Here is a 23,254-nt window from a genome sequence, read left to right as displayed (position 1 = left end):
GGTTTGATTTTAGAAGATTCTATGCTATTCATTTTTTTTTAATTTTCATTTGAGTTAAAATTATTTTTTACATGAAAAATTAGTAGTACTAAAATGAAATAATATGATTATTAATCATTTTAATGTTGTTTTAGATTAAATTATGTAATAAATATATATTATTCATTTTAATTATTTATTTTATGTGAGTATTTTAATTATTTGTTTTTATCATATTATTTTGATTCTTAATATTTGTTTTGATCTAATTTTTTAATTTAATTTATACAAATAGAATCTAATTTATGTTTTTTGATATTAAAGAATAGCAAAACGAGGGTGTTGTTCTTATTACATCCACAACCAAACAACATCAAGAACAAAAACAACAATACAATTATAGCAAAATAATACCCAAAACAACTATAACTAAAGAGTTTTCAACATAAGAGCCAAGCGCCATAAAACGTAAACAACATAAAGTAGTAAACTAAAAGTAAACCCTAAAAAGACACTACACATGACCAGAATGTTTAACACCACAACTTGCTTGTTGTAGCACATTGTTCTATTCACCCGTTAGGAACTTGAAGAGTTCCTTGTGAGTGCCTTCCTCCTCAACCATCTCACCTAAAACATTTTCCTGCATAAGACACAGGGAGGTTGTAGAAATATGCATCACCCGAAGATTGAATTTGAAGATGGTACCCATCTTCTTTTTGGGGTCGAGAATCTTAGTCTTCAACATCTGTAGTTCACTTTCCATTGCCTTCAGTTCCTTGTCTGCAATTTAACAATCTATGTCTTCCTCCTTAGCTGTCTCATCTAAAATCTTCAATGATTATGTTTTTTTGTTTCTTTTTTATATACATTTTTTACACCTACAAATTTAACTCAATTCAATTCAAAAAAATCAATATGTACCAACCAGATAAAAATGTTCAAATCTTTCAACTAAATAGAACTCAAATATAAAAGACTATCAACCCAAACTATTTGATAAATTACTAAGAATATATCCACTAATTATTTTCTTGAATACATTTTATTCTCATTATTGTTTCAAATTTCAAATTCCAAAACCACTTTAATTAAAAATTTATTATTTAATTATACTTTTAAGCTTCTATACAATTAAAAAAATGAACTCTTGAAAATATTTCAGTAAAAAATAATTATACACGTTTGGAAAACAAATAGTTATGATGCCATTAAAATAAAAATAGGCCAACTTTCAAAGCATCTTTAATAAAAAGTAATGCTCGTTGATATATTATTTGATTCTTTGGTCAAAGATAGAAGCAACTTGTATTTTATTGGTTGATTATGCTCCCCTTAAAGCATTGGGCATGTCTTTCTATTCATATTTTATATTTTAATTTAATGTCTATCTTTTCATAGAAGACTTATGAGTAATGGGGTGAGATGATTTTCCTCTTTCTTTATTATATAAGAACATAATGTTATGAAAATTATTCAAATGGATTTTTAATTATATAATTAATTAGGACATTCAAAGTGTTATTCAGTTTATATTTTTTATTGTTTTTAATTATAATTTAAAAATAGTTTATTATTAATTAATTAGAACATTTGGAACCTAGTTCACATTTGAGTGTTATTCATTTATAATTTTTATTGTTTTTAATTATAATTTAAAATTAATTTATTATTCATTTTTTTTTCCAAAATTTATCATGTTGGTATTATGTTTATGCATCTCTATTTGTTAGTCTTAATATTGAAATCTACTATTTTGTTAGGTTTTTTTATTATAAAGGAGCCAAAACCAGAGGCTGATCCGAAGGAAAGAGAAAAAAAGCACTACCAGCACACACACCGCAGCCTAGCGGCAGTCAACCAATCCCAACTTTAGTTTTCAAAACAAAGATTGCCCACCGCTATTGGATAACCCGAGATCGAAACCAATCTCGACCAACAAGCGCCATAAGCAGCAGTAAACCAACATATTGTCAATACTATAAAAACTTATAAGAGTAGCAATATTAACATGGAACCAGACGTTCCAGTGACAAAAACTATACTAAAAAAGAAAAGAACCAACCATACAACCTAATTATCAGCACCCATGTGCTTAGAGAGCATAAGCTTGGTCCAGTCATCTACCAGGAACTGGAAGAGTTCCTTAGTGGTGTCACTTTCAAGCCCGCCCAGTTCAGCCTTATCCTGGTGGAGCAAGCATAGAGAGGTAGCTGATGAGTGCATCAATTTGACAACGAATTTCCCAATTTTGTTAACATAGGACTCCAGGTGCTCCAGTTTATTCTTAACACCATTTAAATCTTTAGAGATAACACTGCAACCCGAACACTACACCATCTCTTCTTTCTCCCCGCCATTAGCAGTGGTCTTCCCACCTTCAGAATTCCTTTCGTCCCCCTCAAAGGTGTGAGGCAGAGAAGTGCTAGAATGAGGGGAGGTGTTCTTGATATCCTCCTTAATGGTCTTCGAGTCAGGGACGTTAGTGCCCAAATTGGAGGAATCTGAGCCCTCCGTAGCCTCCATTTCCTCCTCCCCTTTTTCACTTTCTGCTTTCTCATAATCATCCTCTTCTTCGTTAGCATAATTATTTCTCACGACGATTTGCTTCATCCGGGGTTTGTTAGCAAATCTGTGGGATCTTCGCGGGGTGATACCATCCTTTGCATCAGACTCAACAAGAAGGATTTTGGGTTCCTTTCTAGGTTTCTTGGAGGTGGGTTTCGCAGAAGAAGGGTTGCTTTTATTTTTTTCCCCAATTTTGAGGGGGCAGGGAGGGCCTTGGTTTGGGGATTGACAAGGTGTCATTGGCTTTTTTGAAGACTTTTTGAGGCCTTTTTTAGAGGCCTTAGGGGGACCCAGAATGGAGGGGGCAGGTTGAACTGAGATAAGTTTAGGGGGACAAAGGGCCTTGTGAAAATTATATAGCCGAAACATCAACCCCAGGTGGAGGATGGTAAAATTATCCTCTTGACTCATACAATTGCAGATATCTTTAACAGTAGATTCAAGAGCATGCAACATGAAGAAAGGAAAAGAAATGGTGTCATGGTTGTGAAAGTGATTGAGCAGCGGGAAATGATAATAGTAGAACACCCCATACCTTCCCTTGAGGGTGAAGTATTTCATTATGATTTTGCAAACCTGATCCCATGGGTAGGGTAAACATTCCCAGTTGAAACCTCCACACATTCTGGTCGGTTCCTCACCCTTTTTGAAGAAGCAGTTCATGTTGTTTTCATCCGCAACCCTACTGGTTTTCTTCCATTTCCTACCTTTAGTAGAGAGACCCGTAGCCTGGGCGATAACTTCCTCACTAATTTCAAACAAAATGTCCTCCATGATCACCCTCCTGTCCTTCCAGTTGTTGACAAACTGCATGGAGAGGTTTTCGTCGAACCCCTTCATGGCTTCCATGAACGGGATGATTCTTCCTTCTTTAGCATACATCCAGACGCACGGGTTGTTACAAAATCAGTCATCAATAATGTCTGGTTCCACTCGGACTAATCCCCCCCCCCATAATAGCTTCCTCTGGAGTGAAGTTGAGATGCAGCGCAAGCCTAAAAAGAGAAATGCAAATGGAAAAACTAGAGTTGGAGTTAAGAGAAAACAATCGGAAATTAGGCAAAATATTGTGCAAGGTGCAATAATTATTTTTAGTGGTGTTTCCCAAGGCATGTGTCCGCCAGCTCCAGGAAGCATGCGAAGGGACACCTCTTGATATCTCCACCAACTTGCAAAGATCATCATTATGGAGAGATCTAAGTTTCCTATTAAGGTAATAATTAGAGTCCTTACTGTGATTAATGATCAAAAGTTGGCACTCCAACCCATTGACGATGTAGAAATAGGTGGCCAGCCATGTCGGCATCAAGCAGAGAAGGTGGGGACCAGTTGAAGCTAGCATAGCATAGACCACCCAATTTGAATTTAAATTTCCCACCAGCAGCATATCATAGCAGCCGACCCTAAGCGACCTGTTGAGAAGGAGGATGTGGCACTTCATTGATGGATAGAGGCAATTTGTTCATTCCTGATAAGGTCCTTCTGATTGACAGTAAGAGAATCTAGGTGTCTCTAGCACCTCATACCTTTTATCTCCAGCCCCGTCACAGCCAGAGAGTCCACCATCACATTCCCCTCTCTATAGATATGTTGAATTTTAAATTCCTCCAGCCAGACTATCATGGACCGGATGTCCTTGATGACATTGTTGATCATCCAACTGATCCCTGAAATGCCTTTAGTGGCCTCAATAATTAGCTTAGAGTCCACTTCAATGATCAATATTTTAGCATTGATGCCAAGAGCCAGCTTAAGCCCCCAAAAGAGAGCAAGGGCTTCAACCATGTTGCTCGAGATAGAGTCAAAATTTCCCACATAGGCCAAAACCAGGTTGCCCAAGTTGTCCCTGATAATTCCACCCCCTCCCGTAGAACCACTACGAGCAACACCATCAAAATTAAGCTTGAGCCAAGGGGGGGAGGTGTTGACCATCTGGTATTAAGCCTCTCCATATTTTTTGAATTTTCATATCGAAGGAAGCTATCTAGTAGATTCCATGTTTTAATCCAACTTCAATCCAAAACCATAGGGGCAGATTGTAGAGTTTTCCACTTGCTGATGAGGGCGTTTTCCCTAAGGTACTTCTCAGCTATGTCAGTCACCGTGTCAACCAAGCTGTTGGTGTCACAAAATATCCTATTATTCCTTTCCTTCCAGATATGTCAACAGACGTGGGGAGGAATGAGTCTCCAAAAAAGTTTGATTGGCGGGTGAGCGGAGGGGCATTTCTAGTTGCTGATAAATTGTTGCAAGTCTTCCAAGAATGTCCAAGCCAAATTAAATTTTTGAAGAACTCTATACCAAACCCTGGAAGCGAAGGGGCAATTAATAAAGAGGTGATTTATGTTTTCCTCTGCACAATTACACATAACACACTTGTTGGCATGAAGAAATCCCCTCCTATTCAGATTATCAATAGTAAGGATCTTCCCGTGAAGAGTCGTCCACCAGAAGAAGTTAATTTTAGGGATGAGCTGAGAGTTCCAAAATTCTTTCCAGCTGTAGCAATCATTGAAGGGGGCAAACAAGATATTGTAGGCTGATTTAACACTGAAAGTCCCTAAGGGGTTCGTGGTCTAAACAAGTTTATCAGTGTGAGTGAAATAGGGGATCCTAATCCCCTTAAGAAGGGATTGCAGCTCTTCAGCCAAATGGATCCATTGGGGGGTATTTCCTAGACTATCAACGAGCCTTAACCAACAGTGGGAGGGAGAGATGTAGTTTATTACAAGGAAGCCAAACAAATCCTTGAGAGTGACCATGAGGCAACTGAACCGGGAGGAGGCAAGGGGTCTGTCACCAATCCAGTTGTTCTCCCAGAATCTAATTTTCTCACCATTACCAACTTGCCACATTAGACCTTGTTTGAGAAGTTTCCTATTCTTAACAAAGTTGTTTTATATTTTAGACCCAAGAGTGAGCTCATTGGAAGAGAGGAGGGAGGGGAAGGGGGTGTGATTGAAGTACTTGGCCCCCATAATCATGCTCCAGTCAGTTTTGCCTTTCATAAGGATCCATCCGATTTTAGTCAACAAGGCCTTTTTCAGATCACAATTTTTTCTAATCCCAAGGCCTCCCATGACCTTTGGTTTGACCACCTTCTCCTATTTGACTAAGCTAATTCTGGCCTTCTCCTCCAATCCCATCCACATAAAGCTTCTTTGGATTCTCTTAAGTTTCTCAGCCATAGTATTGGAAATCTTGAAGAGAGAGAGAAAGTAGATAGGAACACCTTGAAGAGAGGTTGTTAGGAGCTGGAGTTTACCCGCACTACTTAGAGTTTTTTCGGTCCACCCAACAAGTTTCTTTTGCATTCTTTCTAAGATTGATTCCCAAAAGTGGGAGGTAACCTCCTTGATAGTGAGGGGGATACCCAAGTAGGAATCGAGGAGATCAACAACACTACACCCTAAGATTTGCATAAGTTTACCTTGGAGGTTTCTATCCGTGTTAAAAAAATAAATCTTTCTCTTTCAATAGTTAATTAGTTGACTAGAGGCAAGGGCGTACTCTTCCAGCAGATGTTTCCATTCTTTAGCCTCTATCACAAACAATTGGCCGAAAAGAAACGTGTCATCCACAAATTGCTGCATAACCATAGGAGGAAGGGTGGAAGCAGCTTTCACCCTCAAGATTCTACTGGTCCTGATCAGATTGGAGAAATTTCTACTCAAGACTTCAGCTACCATAATGAACAAATAAGGTGAGAGAGGGTCCCCCTTCCTTATCCCCTTCCCAGCCTTAAAGAAGCCCCAGGGGGTGCCATTGACTATCACCAAACAGTGAACACTTTCCACCGCCACCCTGATAATATTGATAAATCTTTCTTGGAATCCCATCTTAGAAAGGACCGCATACATGAATTTCCAATTAATTTTATCATAAGCCTTAGAGATGTCAAGTTTGATAGCCATACTTGGGTTGCGAATTTTCTCCATGGATTGGATGACCTCATGGGTGGTAAAGACAACATCAAGAATTTTCTTGCCTGGAACAAAGCCTCTTTGAGAGGGACTGATGCATTTATCAAGGAGGGGTTTGATTCTGTTGACAACAACTTTAGAGAAAATTTTATAGACTGAATTACATAGGCTGATGGGCCGATAGTCAGTCATGAGTTTCGGGTCAGAAACTTTGGGCACCAAAACAATGAAAGTGTTATTCAATTTCTTCAAGAGGTTACTAGTGCAGATGAAGTCCCTGGTAGCTTTAGTTAGATCACACTTCATAGTTTCCCAGAAAACCTGGAAAAAAGAAGGGGGGAAGCTGTCAGGACCAAGGGCCTTAAAGGCAACCATAACAAAAACCGCTTCTTTAACTTCTTCTTCAGACACATGGCTTATCAGCCTCATCCAGGACTCGAGGGATGAGGCTGAGGAGTTTATCGCTGATCTCAATAGGTTCACTGGCCCTATCATTCGTGTAGGCATTAGTAAAGTGAAGGGAACCCCATTGACCAATTTCATTATTCCCCACCACTTCCTCATTTCTGTTATTGAGAATGGATCAAATAGTGTTCCTCCTTTTATGCTTCGAGGTTTATCTGTGAAAGAAGGAGGTGTTCCTGTCCCCCTCAATTAACCATTGGATCCTGGATCTTTGCTTCCAGTAAATTTCTTCTAGGTTCATAATTTCTTTCCATTTGTGTCTCCATCCCTCCTCCTCTTTATGTGTGTCCATAGAGGAAGTCCCCTCCGCAATGGTCCTCTGGAGGTGGTCCAAATTGGTTTCAACCTCCTTTTTTCTCTTGAAGATCTCCCCAAAGGAAGAAAAACTCCAGGCTTTGACCTCCTTTTTGATAATTTCTAACTTTTTTAAAGTTTTGAACATAGTCGTACCTTGAACAAGGGAGTTCCACCAGTTTTGTATGCATTGTTTGAAGTCCGAATGGGAGTGCCACATGATCTCATACCTAAAGGGTGAGGGACCAAAGGTCATCTTATCAACCCAAGTGAGGAGGATTGGGGAGTGGTAAGAGATAGTGCATGAGAGAGACAAGAGCGAGGGGTTGATTCCACTGTTCCACTTAGCAGAGATCAGAAACTTATCAAGCCTGACCTGAATCAGATTGGAGCCTTTTCTATTGTTAAACCAGGTGAAAGGGTTCCCTTGAAGGTCAAGATCAAGTAACTCATTGTTTCTGATGAAGTCAACAAATTCAGGCATGCTCTCACTGTAGTCGATTAGACCTCCAATCTTCTCAGAAGGATAAAGGGGGGTGTTGAAATCCCCAACTAACATAAACAATTCCTCCTTATTGTTAGTCAAGAAGGTAGTGATTTCCTCCCAAATCAGATCCCAACTGTGTCTAGTATTAGGAACATAAATGTTAAATAAGAACCAAGAGAAGTTATTCATGGTGAACCTGGTGGAAAGAAAGTTGTGAGAAGAGCCAATCGCAAGCCCATCCAGCTTTCTCTTATCCCAAAGAGTAGCAATTCCTCCTGAAGCACCTTCCGCTTCTCCATAATGAAAGGCAACACCCAGCCATAAACTGTCAACAAGCGTAGAAAAATTTTGGTAAGTCATTTTCACCTCTTGGATTAGGATAATATCAACTCTATTGGTGAGTATGCATTGCTTAAGAGCATACTGCTTTTGGGGGCTATTTAAACCCCTTAAGTTCCATGAGAGGAACTTCATTTCTTGTCCTTCTAATTTGTCTCTAGGGTTAGTTTCTTTCCACTATAAATTTCCCTAGCCATTGCCTTAGTTCTGAGGGTCCTCTCAAAGGGTCATCCTAGTTTAGGGTCGTTTCCCATATATGCCTTCTTATTTCCTCTACTTTTTCTTTTCGGTTCCTGCCATTCCCCCTTCTCCTTATCCACCAGTGATGACGAGGCAAAGCGACTACCATTAGAGAGAGTAGTGATATCCCCAGTAGATCTAGTAGTAGATGAAGATGAGGTTGGGTTAAGACCAAACCCTGTGGTAGGCAAGGCCCCAACACTAGTGCTCCAGATATTCCTCCCACAACTTCCCACTGAGTTGGGTATCAGATGCACAATTGGTGGTGGAGTGGATACATTGTGCCCTTTCTTCTCCTTGATACTCGCCTCCGCTTTGAGACCTTCTTGTTCTATCTTCGCTTGGGGGATCTCTCCTTCTTCTAGCTCCGGGCCCAAGCATCTCCTGAAGGGGGTAGGAGCCTTCTTGGAGTCAGGGGTAACTATCATGTTAAGAATACCAGCCAAGAAGGGGTATCCCTCCTCAATGATATCTTGAGGACCCCCCTTTTCCATCAGGTCCTTGGTCTGACCCACAGTGTTGTCAGAAGCTGAGGGGTTAGGAGGGTTACCATTCTCAATTGTCTCCCTAGTAACAATACCCGGGGATGATAACTTCTCCTTCATCTTTTCCTCTGGAGGTTGTGGGGTCAGACAGTTCGCAACAACATGACCATGTTCACCACTTCTTTGACAATACAGGGAGGCGTTCTCATAGACAATAGCTTGTGTCCATTTACCCCAATTGGATTTAAGGGAAATGAAATTAGGGAAGGGATTGTTAACAACCACATTCACACAAAGGCGAGCATAAACAAGTCTGGACTTCTACATTGTCACATTGTCGACAATAACAAACTGACCAAACGAGTTACCAATCCATCTAAAAATGGTATTGTCCCAAAATTCCAGGGGGAGGCCCGAGAGTCTGATCCAAACCAGTGCCAATCTAAGGAAGTCTGCACTTGGGTGAATTCTCGGCTTCCACTTGGAGAGAGTAAGGCAATGTTTACCATAAGACCATAAACCAAACATAATATATATGTAGTCTTTTTCTGCAGTAAATCTAAAAAGGAAGAGTCCACTAGGCATAGCAGAGACCAAGACATTCGTATTTTGTTAGGTTTCTCATGATAGGAGGAGAAGGTTTACATTTGAGTTTTAGGGGAAAAATAAGAGACGACTTTTAGATATATTTTTAAGTAAATTGTATAATAATGAAAAGTCTTTATAATATATTTTGATTATTCGTATTTATTTTATGTGAATATTTTAATTTTTTTCATATATTATTATTATTTACTTAATTTTTTGTTTAATTTTAAAAGTACAATTCATTAAAGTGATTGGGAAAAGCGATGGAAGTAATAAATAATTATAATAAAAAATTTAGCATTCAAATTTTAATATTTTTTTAGTTCTCCAAATTTAGAATAAAACAATATTGCAACAAGTTGGATGGTTAGAGATTTCTCATGAGAAAACCATTTTAACTAAAGAATTTATTTGCATTAATACTCAAAACACATCATGGTTGTGAGAAAGTAATAAATAGAATATAGTTGAATATTTACCTTGTTAACAAAAAAGAAAATGAAGTTAATAATGTTGAGATATATGTTGAAAATGTGGGTGAGAGAGAAATGGACAACACAATGAAGAAAAATACTAGTTCAAAATGACAAAATAACGATTAAGCCAAAATATTAGTGTAGCATCCTAAAATTGCGACACTTGCAATTTTGACTGCATTTCGGTCTTCATGATGGCGACGCAACACGCAACCTGAATGGAGACCCCAAAACTTTCTCACGACACTGAAAACTACATTTTTCATGCACCCTGGCCTGAACCTCCTTTGCACCCCGCTGTCCCGGAGGTGGGACCAGAGCGCCCAGCGCCCTGGTCCCTCAGGACCAGGGTGCCCAGCGCCCTGGTCCCTCAGGACCAAGGCGCCCAGCGCCCTGGTCCTCCAGGACCATGGCGCCCAGCGCCCTGGTCCCTGGGTCCTATTTTGGGCCCGATTTCCTAAGTGATATCGGGTCTTTTTGATTGCAATTTGGAAATATACTTCCCTGGTCGGCCTAAGGTCAGGAAAATCAGTCTATCAGCCCTAAATGACAAGTATATAAACTACATTTTCCTCTCTCATTCGATATGATGGAAAAGGCGTGGAAACTATACTCAAGCATTCAAGCATTCAAGCAATTGATCATTTCAAGTCTCCATTCAAGGCTAAGTGTTGCATTCAAGTCAAGGATTCAACCATTGAAGAGGAGATCACTTATTACATGCTACATACTACAACATACAACATCTAAACCTTCGCACATAAGGATACCAACATCCTTAGAACAAGGTATTAGTACTTGTTTTACATTACAGTCATTTACATTTACAGCTCTTGCTCATTTCTTGGTTAATTCCAAAACCGGGGTTTGACCTAAAGGCAAACCCCTAATCCCTAACCCCCCATCGTCTGCAGGTACGCGGCTGAGATTGAAGATCCGGAATCCTTGTGCAGAGACGAACCGATCCCCCTTCGTTTCGCGGATTTTTCGGAGGACCGTGGCGCCGGGCGCCATCGTCCCGACAACTTTTTCTCAAATTTGCAGGACAGCGCCGTATCGACATTTTACTGCTAATTCCAGGTCCGCAGCTTCATCCTATAACCTAAACTCAGTTTATAAGCGAATCTTTATGACTTTCTATGCATCCTTAGCTTAATTTCCTTAATCAACATTCTTTACAAAAGAGGGTAGCTTTGCTTTCCAAACCCTTGAAATTCATCTAGCATCCAATCTTACCTTGTGTGGGATTGGATCTTATGAGTTTCAACCCCTCTTTTGAATGTAAAGTCTTCCCCCTAAGTGAAAACCCATCGAATCCTAGCGAACCTCCCTTCTCTCTCCTCGGAGTTAGAAGAGGGGAGACCAACTAGGGTTCGACAGCGATTTTCCGCTTTACAATTAGAAAATGAAGTTAATTATTGAAATGGGGGGAGATGGATCTATAGGATAATTAATGCAATATAAAGATCTCAATTCCTCTCATAACATTGAAAAATGAGTAGGCCTAGTTGATGTCCCCAAGGGAGAGCTAGGCACTTGGGTTCTATTCTTTTGTTGCAAAAAATTGAAATATAGAAGTATGTGTCAGTGAACTAGGCTTGAAATGGTAAAATTACTAAATATGACAAAATGTATTAGATATAGAATGAGAAAGAAAAATAGTAAGGTAGATATGGAATAGAAACACATGGAGGAACTAGGCATTGAAATCTGAAGCTAATTGTACTGGACAAAAGTGTTGGGTGCCCATGCTTGAAGGTGATAAAGGCTTAGGAGATGGATAGAAAAGGAATTAGGAAATAATGCACACTTGTCTCCTAAAATTTGAATCAAATTGGTAGGATAAGAGTGTTAAGCACCCTACTTTGTGGGTTTTGTCTATTCAAAGTCTAGCAATGTCTATCACTAGTTGCTTTGCTTGTTTGTAACTTTCCTATTGTTGGATCTGTAATGTATGGAAAATTAGGGTTTCACAAGTTAAGCCTTGTAAACTAGGAAATGACCTAATTTTCCAAACAAAACATTAAAGTAAAGGAGAACTCAATTGATCCAATGCAATAGGATTGAATGCAAATCAAGTTTTTTTTCCTTTGTCTAGTTGAAATTGATTAGAATGTATTAGAGTGATAGATATAGGGTGAATGATGAATAATTGACATTAAACAATATAAACAACAAGCTATAGATAAGATCTAGAGGCACATAGAAAAGTTTAAACATGAGAATTAGAGAAGCACCTATGACAACAAGTTCAACCCATAAATGTTGGATTGTGTGACAATTTGCAAATCGGTGCCTGATGTCAGATGCAGATAGATTGAAATCTTTCGAAATCAAGGTTTTTCTCAGAATCTATTCCCAGAAGCTCATAAAAAATTCTCAAGATTGTGGTGGTTTTTGTCCTGGTCCTCTAGTTTTTACCTCTACAAAAGCCAAATCTAATCATCGTCATCTCCTTTGCTAGAATATCTATACGTGGCTCTTGGATATGTTGCCTACACACAAAAATAAGAGAAATGACATTGTTGATAGGAGTTTTCCTAAGTCAAACCCTAGGTTTAGAATTAACCTTTAAATTGAATTGAAATTGTAATTGAAATAATGAAGTAAATATTGAATGACATCTCTCATATTTGTTGCAATTGATAATGAATAATGATGTAATACTCTTTAGATGTGATCTAAAGATTGATTTAGATTTTCTACTCCATGATGCTTGAACGATATGGTGGGATGACATTTTACCTTGAATGCTTGATGATGAATGCTTACAATATGGGTGGATTGTGGATGATGCTGTTAGATCAAAATGAATAGGAAAAATGCTCTTATATAGGGTTCCCAAGGTAATTTACCAATTAGGTCGACCTCTAATGGTCAAAATTAGGCACCAAGAGCCTAAATCAATAGGAGGGGAAGTGCACTAAACCATTTAAATTAGGTCATGTTTAAGGACTAGGATGGTTTGGGCACCATGGTCCACCAAAAATAGGGCAAACCAATGGGAGATTAGGGTGCACAACCCAAGGAACAAGTTTAGTTCTCCATGTAGATAGATGAGTGATGACATCAGATTATAGGTGAAAAGGCCAAAAATGGACTTGGGAGAGAGCTTATTATATAGGATTTGCTAAAGTATGGGCACAAAAAGTGGTGTAAATTGTGTAGGGTTACAATTTAAGATGCTACAAGATCTACACCTACACACATAAAAAAGGGGAAAATGGTTATTCCATATAGGGGATTTCCCAAGTTAAGCCCACGTTATTTTTGTCAATTACACAAGGGAAAAAGATGTGCTAGGATGGATGCCCTCACAAGTATAAAGGCTGAATAAAGGATGAAATGTTGAAATGAAAAAATCTTATCTTAGGTATGAAACCATCTCAAGGAATCTGCATGCTTACAACATGGAATGACATAACATAATTGATCATAATTATTGTAATGAACTTGAATGTGAAATGGAGGAGGAATGGGGTTCACTAGTTGAAACATTCAAACTAGGAATCAAACCCATTCACATCAACATTCATTGGAGAATAACCAATTAGGTCAAACAACTTCAGACCCTTGGAAGAGATAAACACTTGGATTGATTATTGTCTTTTGTGATTTTGATATGATTAGAAAGGATAAAATTAGAAATGATGAAAGAACTAGAAATTTTGACAATAAAAAATAAATAGGAAGAAACCAAATTATAAATCAAGACAAAAGCTCATATTTGGAAATGTGATACATAGAGGAACCTTTGTCTATTATTTGGGGTTGAAAGTATCAATCACTATGGATAGGCGCCTCTATCCAAGGGGTATTTTACTCAACTCAGATGCACAAAATTTAGATCAAGATGCTTTGTAGATTGTCCTCCCAAAATTTCAGCCAAAAAGTATTGATCACTCTATTTAGTTTTGGCAGTGACTAGGCTTTTTCACTTATTCTCAATCTAAATCTTTGTATATCTATTTGCACTTTTTGAATCTATAATTCCCTGTCGTTAGATCTGTCACCTACACACATATTCTAGAGAAAAAATGTTGGGTTGCATAGGGGTTTACCTAAGTCAAACAATGGGTAGGAATTAACCTCCACTACAACAATGATTGATTAAAAAGAAAGACTACTCTTGTAGGGTAGAGACTAAAAAACTTAAGGAAATGCAAAATTGACAATGTTATAACTTTGCTACTAATCTTCTTGCCTTGAAGCCTTATGAAAGGTTGATGTTGCTAGGTAGGATTTCATGCATGTCTTCTCTCATGGAGGAAACACATAAAATTGATCGTGGATGCTAACATGAATTCTTGAATGCTTGATTTCTCCTTCATTTCCTTGAAGATGAATAATTACTTTCTCAATTGAAGTCTAATTGGAATTGAATTTCTTATGAAGAGATTTTAAAAAAAGGGGGAGGGAGTTGTATTTATACTCAACTTCACACAACATGTTGAAAATTTGAAGAAGGTTTACATAAGGGAGCACTTTCCCACTTAACACGTTCTCAACCATTGGAGGTTCAACTTAGGCCCATTTTGACTGTCCCATGGTGCTAGGCATCATAGGCAAGGAGGTCTAGGGTGTTAGGTGACATAGTCCAAGACGACTGTGCTAGGCACCATAGGCTTGGATTTTTTATCTAGAACTTCATCAGTGAGAAAATGAAGGTGCTAAGCTTCTATTTTTATCTTTGGAAAAGATACATACTGATATAAAACCAACATATATTTTAATGAAGCATATTGGTAGAGAAAAGTTAATTTGGCACATAACTTCTCTAAGCTTGCATATTTCTTGATGATAGGTGGAATTCGCATTGGTCTTTCAGTAAAGTAATTATTCATAGGATAGAAATTTGACTTCAACTCGGAGATTGTTAGAATATGAAGTCAATTCTAGTGTTATTCCACTAGCGATGAATAGTCACGAGTGGTAGGGCACTAGTGTTATTCTAGTAGTGACAAATAGTTATCATGGGGTGCCAATATTTTTAGCCATTTCAACATTTGTCTAACATGTAGTTGCAAGAGCACTACTTTCTATTTATGGAAAGTTGTCTTCAATTAGGACTCTACAACTCGGATGTAAAATACTATGATAAATCATGTTTTCTCGATACTTTTGAAGGTGTTATAAATGTGAAAATTCTTGAGAAATAATACGAAAGATCTTTTCCTATGGTTTTTTTCTTGGTATACTTCTACCAGGTTTTTCTACATAATTTTGTATGTTATATTTTATTATTTTCTTTATATAATTCTGCACTATATATTTTCACAAAAACAATAAGTTGTGGCTAAACACATTTATTAAATATTGACCCGTATTATTTAATTTATTCAACCTATAGCATTTAAAGTCAAACAAACAAACAAAATAAATAAATAACTTTATTTTGTTGATGTTGGATAGCTTGTCCACCATGGATGCTCCTACATCAATTTTGGGATTTTTCTCTACTACCAAAACTTGTATTTTAATGTCTCATATCACCTAATATGTTTTCCAACATTTAAAAGTCTATCCCCTATTATAAAACCCTTAAAAAATGTAAATAAGTACACTCACTACATTCCTTATAGATCAAAGATGAAATGATTATCTATGTGAAAGTATTAATTAATAAATCATTTATTTCTATCTTCTAAATGCACAACCACCACCTAACGAATTAGTCATTGACGGTGATGCAAATTTCACATTTTGCATTCACAATTTACACAATAATCACCTTATTGTATGTTGTAGTTTTCACATTATGTGCATATTGCTGAATTTACAAATTTAAATTTGATGTATTATTGGTTGCATCAATAAAGAAGTTTCATTCACGATCCTTAAGGATTACACCCCTAATTTTAAAAATATTTTCAATCCTATAGAAGCCTATTAGTTTAGGAGAGAGAAGATATTTTCCCTCATTCTCCATGATGTGCCATCATTCTTGTCTTGGTGTTTTCCTTTTGGTTTTAATTTTTGAAGACTTTATGCACATCAATATTCTCCGCCTCTCTTTATTTTTTATCTTCAGCTATTCATCTTGCTACTTTTCTTGAGCGTTGATAGAGAATATTAGTTTATCCTTGATCATATATTTATTCATGTTCTCACAACTCACTATTGATAATATTGTAATGGAGTAAAAGTGACCCTGCAAATGGAAGAACTATGTTCCTTGAGAGCCAATTTCACAACATACATTCAGATATCTCCAACTTGTGAAACTAGCGAAGATATCTAATTAGAGAAATGGTAAGAGTAGATGATATGGATTTTTTGATATGAATATGAGGATCTCAGTCAATGACACCAACGCGATGCGCAAACGTTTATGTGATGTGCTATAGTCTCATATGGACCACAAAAACAAAACTTAGACAATACAGTAAACCCAACTCTATGTTTTTGAAGAACCTAATTGAACCCAGAATCATAAATATACCAATAGACAATATACAATAGAAATATAAGGAAGTATAATAAAGATTTAAATAAAAGAAATGGATAACAAATAAATACAACAAACCTCTGTGTGGTTGATTTCTCTTCAAGGAACCTACACACATGCAAAAGAGGAAAACTGTTGGGGTTATATAGGGACTTGCCTCAGTCAAACCCCTGTTTTGGTGTTTCCACCTCCATGAACAACCAAATAGATTGATATATCAAAAAGATGAATAGATAGATGTTAGGAATAAGGTGTCTCAACCTTGGATAATTCCTATTCTTATTATTTGTTTTGTAAAATGTATTTCTTGCAAATAATGTAATTAAGTGTGAGTGTACATGTCTAGTTGGCATGTTGATGTGTCACTCCACTTGATGTGTCGGCATCTTGATTTGTGTGTAAGGAGATCATGGTTGAAATGGTTATGACGGATTCCTATGACACGTAAGAGCTATTTCTAGGAGATTTCAATGACGAGTGAAGACATGCAAGACATGTGGCAACTGATAAAGTTGAGTACTGTACACTCTTCCTCAATTGTGGGGTTCGGGGCATCGCCTTGAAATTTTTTTTTAGGGTTCCTATTTTCTTGGAGAATGGTAAAACCCTAATACGGCTATCTTTGGAAGTTGCCCTAAAAAGGAAAGCGCATAAGCATTTTTTAGGGTTACAGACTGTGATACGAAAAAAGTGTATTGTTGGTATGATATCGAGCTACTAGATTTGTCTTAAAGTGTCGATTGTCTCCTGAAAGAACTTGCATTGCAAGTGTGTTGTAATTGTTGTGTTGAAGATAATACATTGTGCAGGTTTTGGAGTGCTGGGGTTTGTTACCGAAAGGTTTTCCCCAGGGTAAATCATTGTGTCATTCTCTATTTTCTGTATGCATGGTATATGGCTGCAATATCTTTGTTAAAGTAGTTAACGAATATGAAATTGTAAGGATTTAAAAGAATTTGCACAATACTTTCCTCTAGAGATTAGTGTAGGAAGCTATTTCCGCACCTGAGTTTCCTTACAGGCTTGAGATATAAAAATACCTTTTCCAGTCTGTGAAATTTGCAAACCTAAGAAAAATTTCATCTCTCTTATAATAGACATTTCAAATTCTTTTTGCATATCACCAACAAACTTCATACTCAAGTAATCATTTTCTTGAAAGATAATATCATCAACAAAAACTTCAACAATCAAAATGTTATTATTGTCAAATTTGAAATATAGATTACTATCAACAGTACCTTTAGTAAATCCTAATTTCAATAGATACTTATCCAATCTAGCATACCAAGCTCTAGGGGCTTGTTTCAATCCAGAAAGAGATTTCTTCAGTTTGTATACCATGCCCCCATCATCTGATAGTGAAAATACATCAGGTTTCTCAATGTAGACTTCTTCCTTAAGATCACCATTCAAGAAGGCTGATTTGACATCCATCTAATATACCTTGAAGTCCTTATAAGTAGCATATGCAATCAATAGTCTAACAACTTCAAGTCTAGCTACCAGAGCAAAAGTCTCCTCATAATCAATCCCTTCCTTTTGTGAATATCCTTTGCACACCAATCTTGCTTAATTTCTTACAACTTCACTGGCTTTATTCAATTTGTTCCTAAATACCCATTTAGTAGCAATCACATTCTTGTCTTTAGGTCTAGGCACAAGTTCCCATGTGTTATTCTTTTCAATCCGATTCAATTCTTCTTCCATAGCCTTCATCCAATTTTCATCTTTGCAAGCCTCAACAACATCTTTACGTTCAATTTTAGAAATCATACATACCTCTTCAACAACTAGCCTTCTTCTAATCATCATGCCTTTGTTTTTATCACCAATGATCTGATTTTCAGAATGATTTAATCTTACATACCTTGGAGTCTTCTAATTATTCTTATTTTTAGGTTCCTGCACCTCTTCACCGACAACAACACTATCCAGGTAAACAGTTTCTACTAGATCATTCTATTTCAATTCTTCTATCTAAATTTGTGTAAAAACAACATGTTGATCATCATCATATCCACGTGCGCTGATTTATTAGCCACAGTTCTCATCAACCTTCACATTTGCACTTTCCACTATCTTTCTTAGTCTCTTATTGTAGCACCAGTAGGCTTTTCTCTTTGTAGAATATCCCAATAAAATTCTCTCATCACTTCTTGCATCAAACTTTCCTATATCCTCATCTCTTTTGATATAACATTTGCTTCCAAAAATTCTAAAATACCTCATAGTAGGAACATGACCAAACCATAGCTCATAAGGAGTCTTACTGATATCACCTTTTATATGCACTCAGTTGAATGTGTAAACATCAATGCTAACAACTTCTCTCCAATAGATCTTTGGAACATTCCCTTCAATCAACATAATCCTTGCATCATCCAAGATAGATTTGTTCTTCCTTTCAACAACACCATTATGTTGCTGGGTTCTAGGAGAGGATGATTGTATTGTAATTCCATGCTTCTCACAGAATGAGTCAAATTCACTAGAATAAAATTCTCCTCCTCTGTCAGATCTCAAATATTTCAGCTTCGATCCTGTCTCGGTCTCAACTTTTGCTTTGAATATCTTAAATTTGTACAATGCTTCTAATTTTCCCCTCAAAAAGGCAACCCACATCATCCTGGAATAATCATCAATCAACAACATGAAATATATGTCACCCTGCACACTTCTCATACTTGTAGGTCCACATAGGTTAGTATGCACAAGATCCAGCAATCCATCATATGTTTATTGCTTACTCTTGAAAGAAATTCCTGTTTTCTTTCCCATTTAACATTCCTTACATACCAGATTAACAAGCTTAACAATTTTAGGCAAATCTCTAACAACTTTAGTAGACCTGATCTTAATTATTGAGACAAAATTAACACGACACATTCTCCTATGCCACAACCAACTTTCATCAATCTGAACAATTAAGCAACTTTTCTCACTAGCATTCAAATGAAAGATATTAACTTCAGTCTTAGTTCCTGATGCAATCTCTATACCAGAGGCATGTAGGATTTCCCATTTTCCATTCTTGAATTGCAAATCATAACCTTTGTCAACCATCTGTCCAACACTTAGAAGATTATGCTACAAACCTTCTACATACAAGACATCATGAGTGTTATGCTTACCATCAAAGGAAATATAACCTCTACCATGGATCACACAGGCCTTGTCATCTCCAAATCTTACTATTCCACCATCATACCTCTCCATATTCACAAATTTTCTTTTGTCACTAGTCATATGATGTGAGCAACTGCTGTCAATCACCCATTCATTTTTCTCTTCAACTTTAGCAGCTAAAGATTTCTCCTCAATAGTGCAACATGTGGAATCAATAGGTATTGGTCCATCTTCTTTAATAGCAATAAACACAATTTCATCTCCTTCTGATTCTTCATCTATAACACCTTCATCAGTAGCAGAATAACAGTTCTTCTGATGTTTATACTTCTAGTTAGACTTGTAAGGCTTATCATACTTCTCATGCTTCTCATATCTATCATTCCTATCATGCTTATCAAATTTATCACGTCTATCATACTTGGACATTCTCTTTGGGCACCTAGAAGCAAAGTGTCCTATCTTCTTGCAAGATAAAAATTTCCGAGGCAATTTTCCGTCATACTTACCAGCTCCTTTAGGAAATCTCCGGGAAATCAATGCTTCAAGCTCATCCAATTCTCTTTCTTTCTCTTCCATAGATCTCTTCTCTCTCTATCATATCTGGATATTTTGCATTCATCTGGATCATATTTCTCTGGATCTCATCAATAGAAACTACCTTATGTTTGTAAGTAAGAGGCAATGATCTACATACCTTAGCAACAATTTCATCTTCTTAAATGGTTCCACTAGCACATCTGATACCTAGGACAAGGTCATTCACCTTAGCCATGAAGGTGTTTATGTTATCATCTTCTCCCATCTTTAGCATCTCATACTTCTCTTTCAAACTTTGCAACTTAGCCACTTTGACTTGTTTATCTCCTTCATACAAGGTCTCAAGATTCTCCCATATCTCATGTGCAGTCTAAAGTCCCATTACATTAGTCATCTCAGAATTAGTCAGGGAACTTAGCAATGCTTCTTTAGCTCTAATGTTATTTTCAACATCCTTGATCTCAACAATAGTAACCAGTCCATTCTAAGGAACAAAATAGGCATCCTTTATAATCTTCCAGTAATCCTCTCCAAGACATCTCAAGTGCACCTCCATTCGATTCTTCCATATAGTATAATTACTTCCATCAAACCTCGAACTTTCCTTCTTGAAAATAACACCTCCAATTTCCATCTTGGATCTCCTCAAGTGGTCAAGTTTCTTCCAAAGGATCTATCTCTGATACCAATTGTTGGCAACAAAAATGAAGGAAAACTAAGAGGGGGGGGGGAGGTGAATTAGTTTTCACCGGATTAACAAACTTAACCTTAGACGCAAATCTAAAATTAACTGCAGCAACAAAAAAAATAAGGAAACTGAATCACAACACACAACACCAAGATTTTGATGTGGAAAACCCGGTTAAGGGAAAAACCACAGTAGGAACCTACCCACAATAAGATGATACTCTGCAGTAGTATGTGAAAATTATTACAATGGGGAATACACATGCATTCAAGGTCACTGCCTAGAGTTCACTGCTCAAAATATAATAACCCGAAAGGCTACAACCCTCAGGGAAGGTTCGCTACCTTACAAGGAAGTCTCACTGATTTACAAAATATTTGGACAACAATCCAGAATCAAATGAATTGAAATAGTAGCATCTGCAAATGCTTGATGACAGTTCTGATCAAGCACACATGTCTGCCTTGCAACACTTCAATCTCTTCTCAATCATAATGTCGAAGGATGTATTCTCTTGTTCACACTTTTACCATTCTCTAATAATGTAGACACAACACCAATACCAATTTACATGACTGAAAGTCGGTCAAACCCTCAACTCATAATTACAAAATTACATCACATGATACAAAGATTGAACAAAAAACTAATATAATGGTATACATGACATAAAATGGACCTAAATCAAATGCTCAAACATGCAACACCTCTGAAAAATCATGTCAAGATCAATCGCAATACGATACATCACCAAGAATACCACATAACATGAAGAATATCACCAATTCAGAAAAATCACCAAGAATGCACATAGGATCAATGTGGACCATCAAAACAAATAGGACATAATTAGGAAACACCATCAAGCACATTAGAATCACTTGTAATAGCTGTACCAACACCACTTAACAAATCTTCATCGATGAACATCTGTAACTCAAGAACATTCAAACAATGGCAACTGTCATGAGGAAAGATAACTTGCAGAGCACTAAATCACGATCCATATAAAATTAAGATACACAAGAACATACCAAAAAATCTCCCAAAATCTCAACTCAAGATCTAATCATACCGGAATATACCAGAGGAAATACGAAACTCTGCAAAGCACAGATCAGAAGAACCAAACTGTAAACCGGATCACATGATATGATCAATTAAGCTTCTAGATCACTGAAACCAATATAGAAAGATATAATGATACTATAAATACTCCATACACCAAACCATGATCCCAAGAAACCAATCTACAAGAACCAGAGCAATAATTTACAAGAATATGTTATCAATGACAACAACATTTCCTAGCAGCAACAATGTCCAACACATTGTACTACTCAAAGTAGATATAGATGTGCCTTGGTTCATAAGATCTCTAGATCTTTGGGGTATGAGATTATGGTATGTCTAAGAAGTGAGTGTCATGGTGGGGGAGCCAACGCTACCAAATCTCTATCTATCTGCTTTATTTGAGTATATGGTGAAATTGAAGTGGGGATTTAACAAGTAAAATCCACTTTCTAGCCTAGGTTGTATGTTTTTTGCATGTCTTCTATTGTGCAAACCAATAAATTTTATCACATGGCTAATATAGACCCTCATTTTCATGCTTGTCTGAAGCATCACCTTGACCAATGTATATTCATTTCTTGATATCTCTTTTCCAAGTCAAATAAGTCCAAAATTTCCAAAATTGACTGAACATTTGACCAAAATCCATCAAATTTCACTTCGCTACTGGATACGAAAAGAGTGTATTGTTGGTATGATATCGAGCTACTGGATTTGTCTTAAAGTGTTGATTGTCTCCTGAAAGAACTTGCATTGCAAGTGTGTTGTACCCATTTTGTTGAAGATAATACATTGTGCAGGTTTTGGAGTGCTGGGGTTTTTTACCGAAAGGTTTTCCCCAGGGTAAATCATTGTGTCATTCTCTATTTTTTGTATGCATGGTATATGGCTGCAATATCTTTGTTAAATTAGTTAACGAATCTGAAATTGTAAGGATTTAAAAGAATTTGCACAATACTTTCCTCTAGAGATTAGTGTAGGAAGTTGTTTCCGCACCTGAGTTTCCTTACAAGTGGTATCAGAGCTTGATCAACTTTTGATCCTAGTTGTTGGGTAGGGTTTTTTGAGCTAATCTCAAGTTGAGTGGGAGTTTTTTTTGTGCAGAGCATTCTGGATCTTATTTGCAGATTGAGATGGCAAGTTCCTCATACAGTAGAGTGGAGGTGGAGAAATTTAATGGCACTAATTTCGAGTTGTGGAAACTCAAGATGGAAGACATGCTTGAAGACCACGATCTATGGGAGGCTGCTTCACTTGATGTGAGACCTGCAGCAATATCTCTAGCGGATTGGGAGATCAGGGATCGGAAGGCTAGGGGTCTCATTAGACTCTATCTAGCAGATGTCGTTCTTCTTAATGTTCTTGATGAGACTACTGCAAATTCTTTGTGGACACGGCTTGGGTCTGTGTATCAGGCCAAATCTTTGGTGAATAAGTTGTTCCTGAGAAATAAGTTGTATTCTTTAAGAATGGAGGAAGGTGGATCCGTAACTGATCATCTCAACACATTCAATTTATTGATTGCACAGTT

At 37.1% G+C, this 23,254-nt stretch overlaps 1 protein-coding gene across 1 annotated transcript; it reads right to left on the bottom strand.

Annotated features, from left to right (window-relative positions):
• Positions 1 to 4,059: 4,059 nt before the first annotated feature.
• Positions 4,060 to 4,479, bottom strand: LOC131046184 (uncharacterized). The gene has a single exon (XM_057979857.2). It carries the CDS (start codon positions 4,477 to 4,479, stop codon positions 4,060 to 4,062), a length of 420 nt encoding a protein of 139 aa, XP_057835840.2.
• Positions 4,480 to 23,254: the final 18,775 nt, after the last annotated feature.

This window comes from Cryptomeria japonica, chromosome 2 (genome assembly GCF_030272615.1).
Source record: "Cryptomeria japonica chromosome 2, Sugi_1.0, whole genome shotgun sequence".
In the NCBI taxonomy this organism is placed as follows: Eukaryota; Viridiplantae; Streptophyta; class Pinopsida; order Cupressales; family Cupressaceae; genus Cryptomeria; species Cryptomeria japonica.
This window is presented reverse-complemented; position numbering and strand designations above follow the sequence as displayed.

What these genes read in the sequence shown, in the direction of transcription:
- LOC131046184 (XM_057979857.2), bottom strand. Translation starts at nt 4,479, where the DNA reads ATGGTCAACACCTCCCCCCCTTGGCTCAAGCTTAATTTTGATGGTGTT.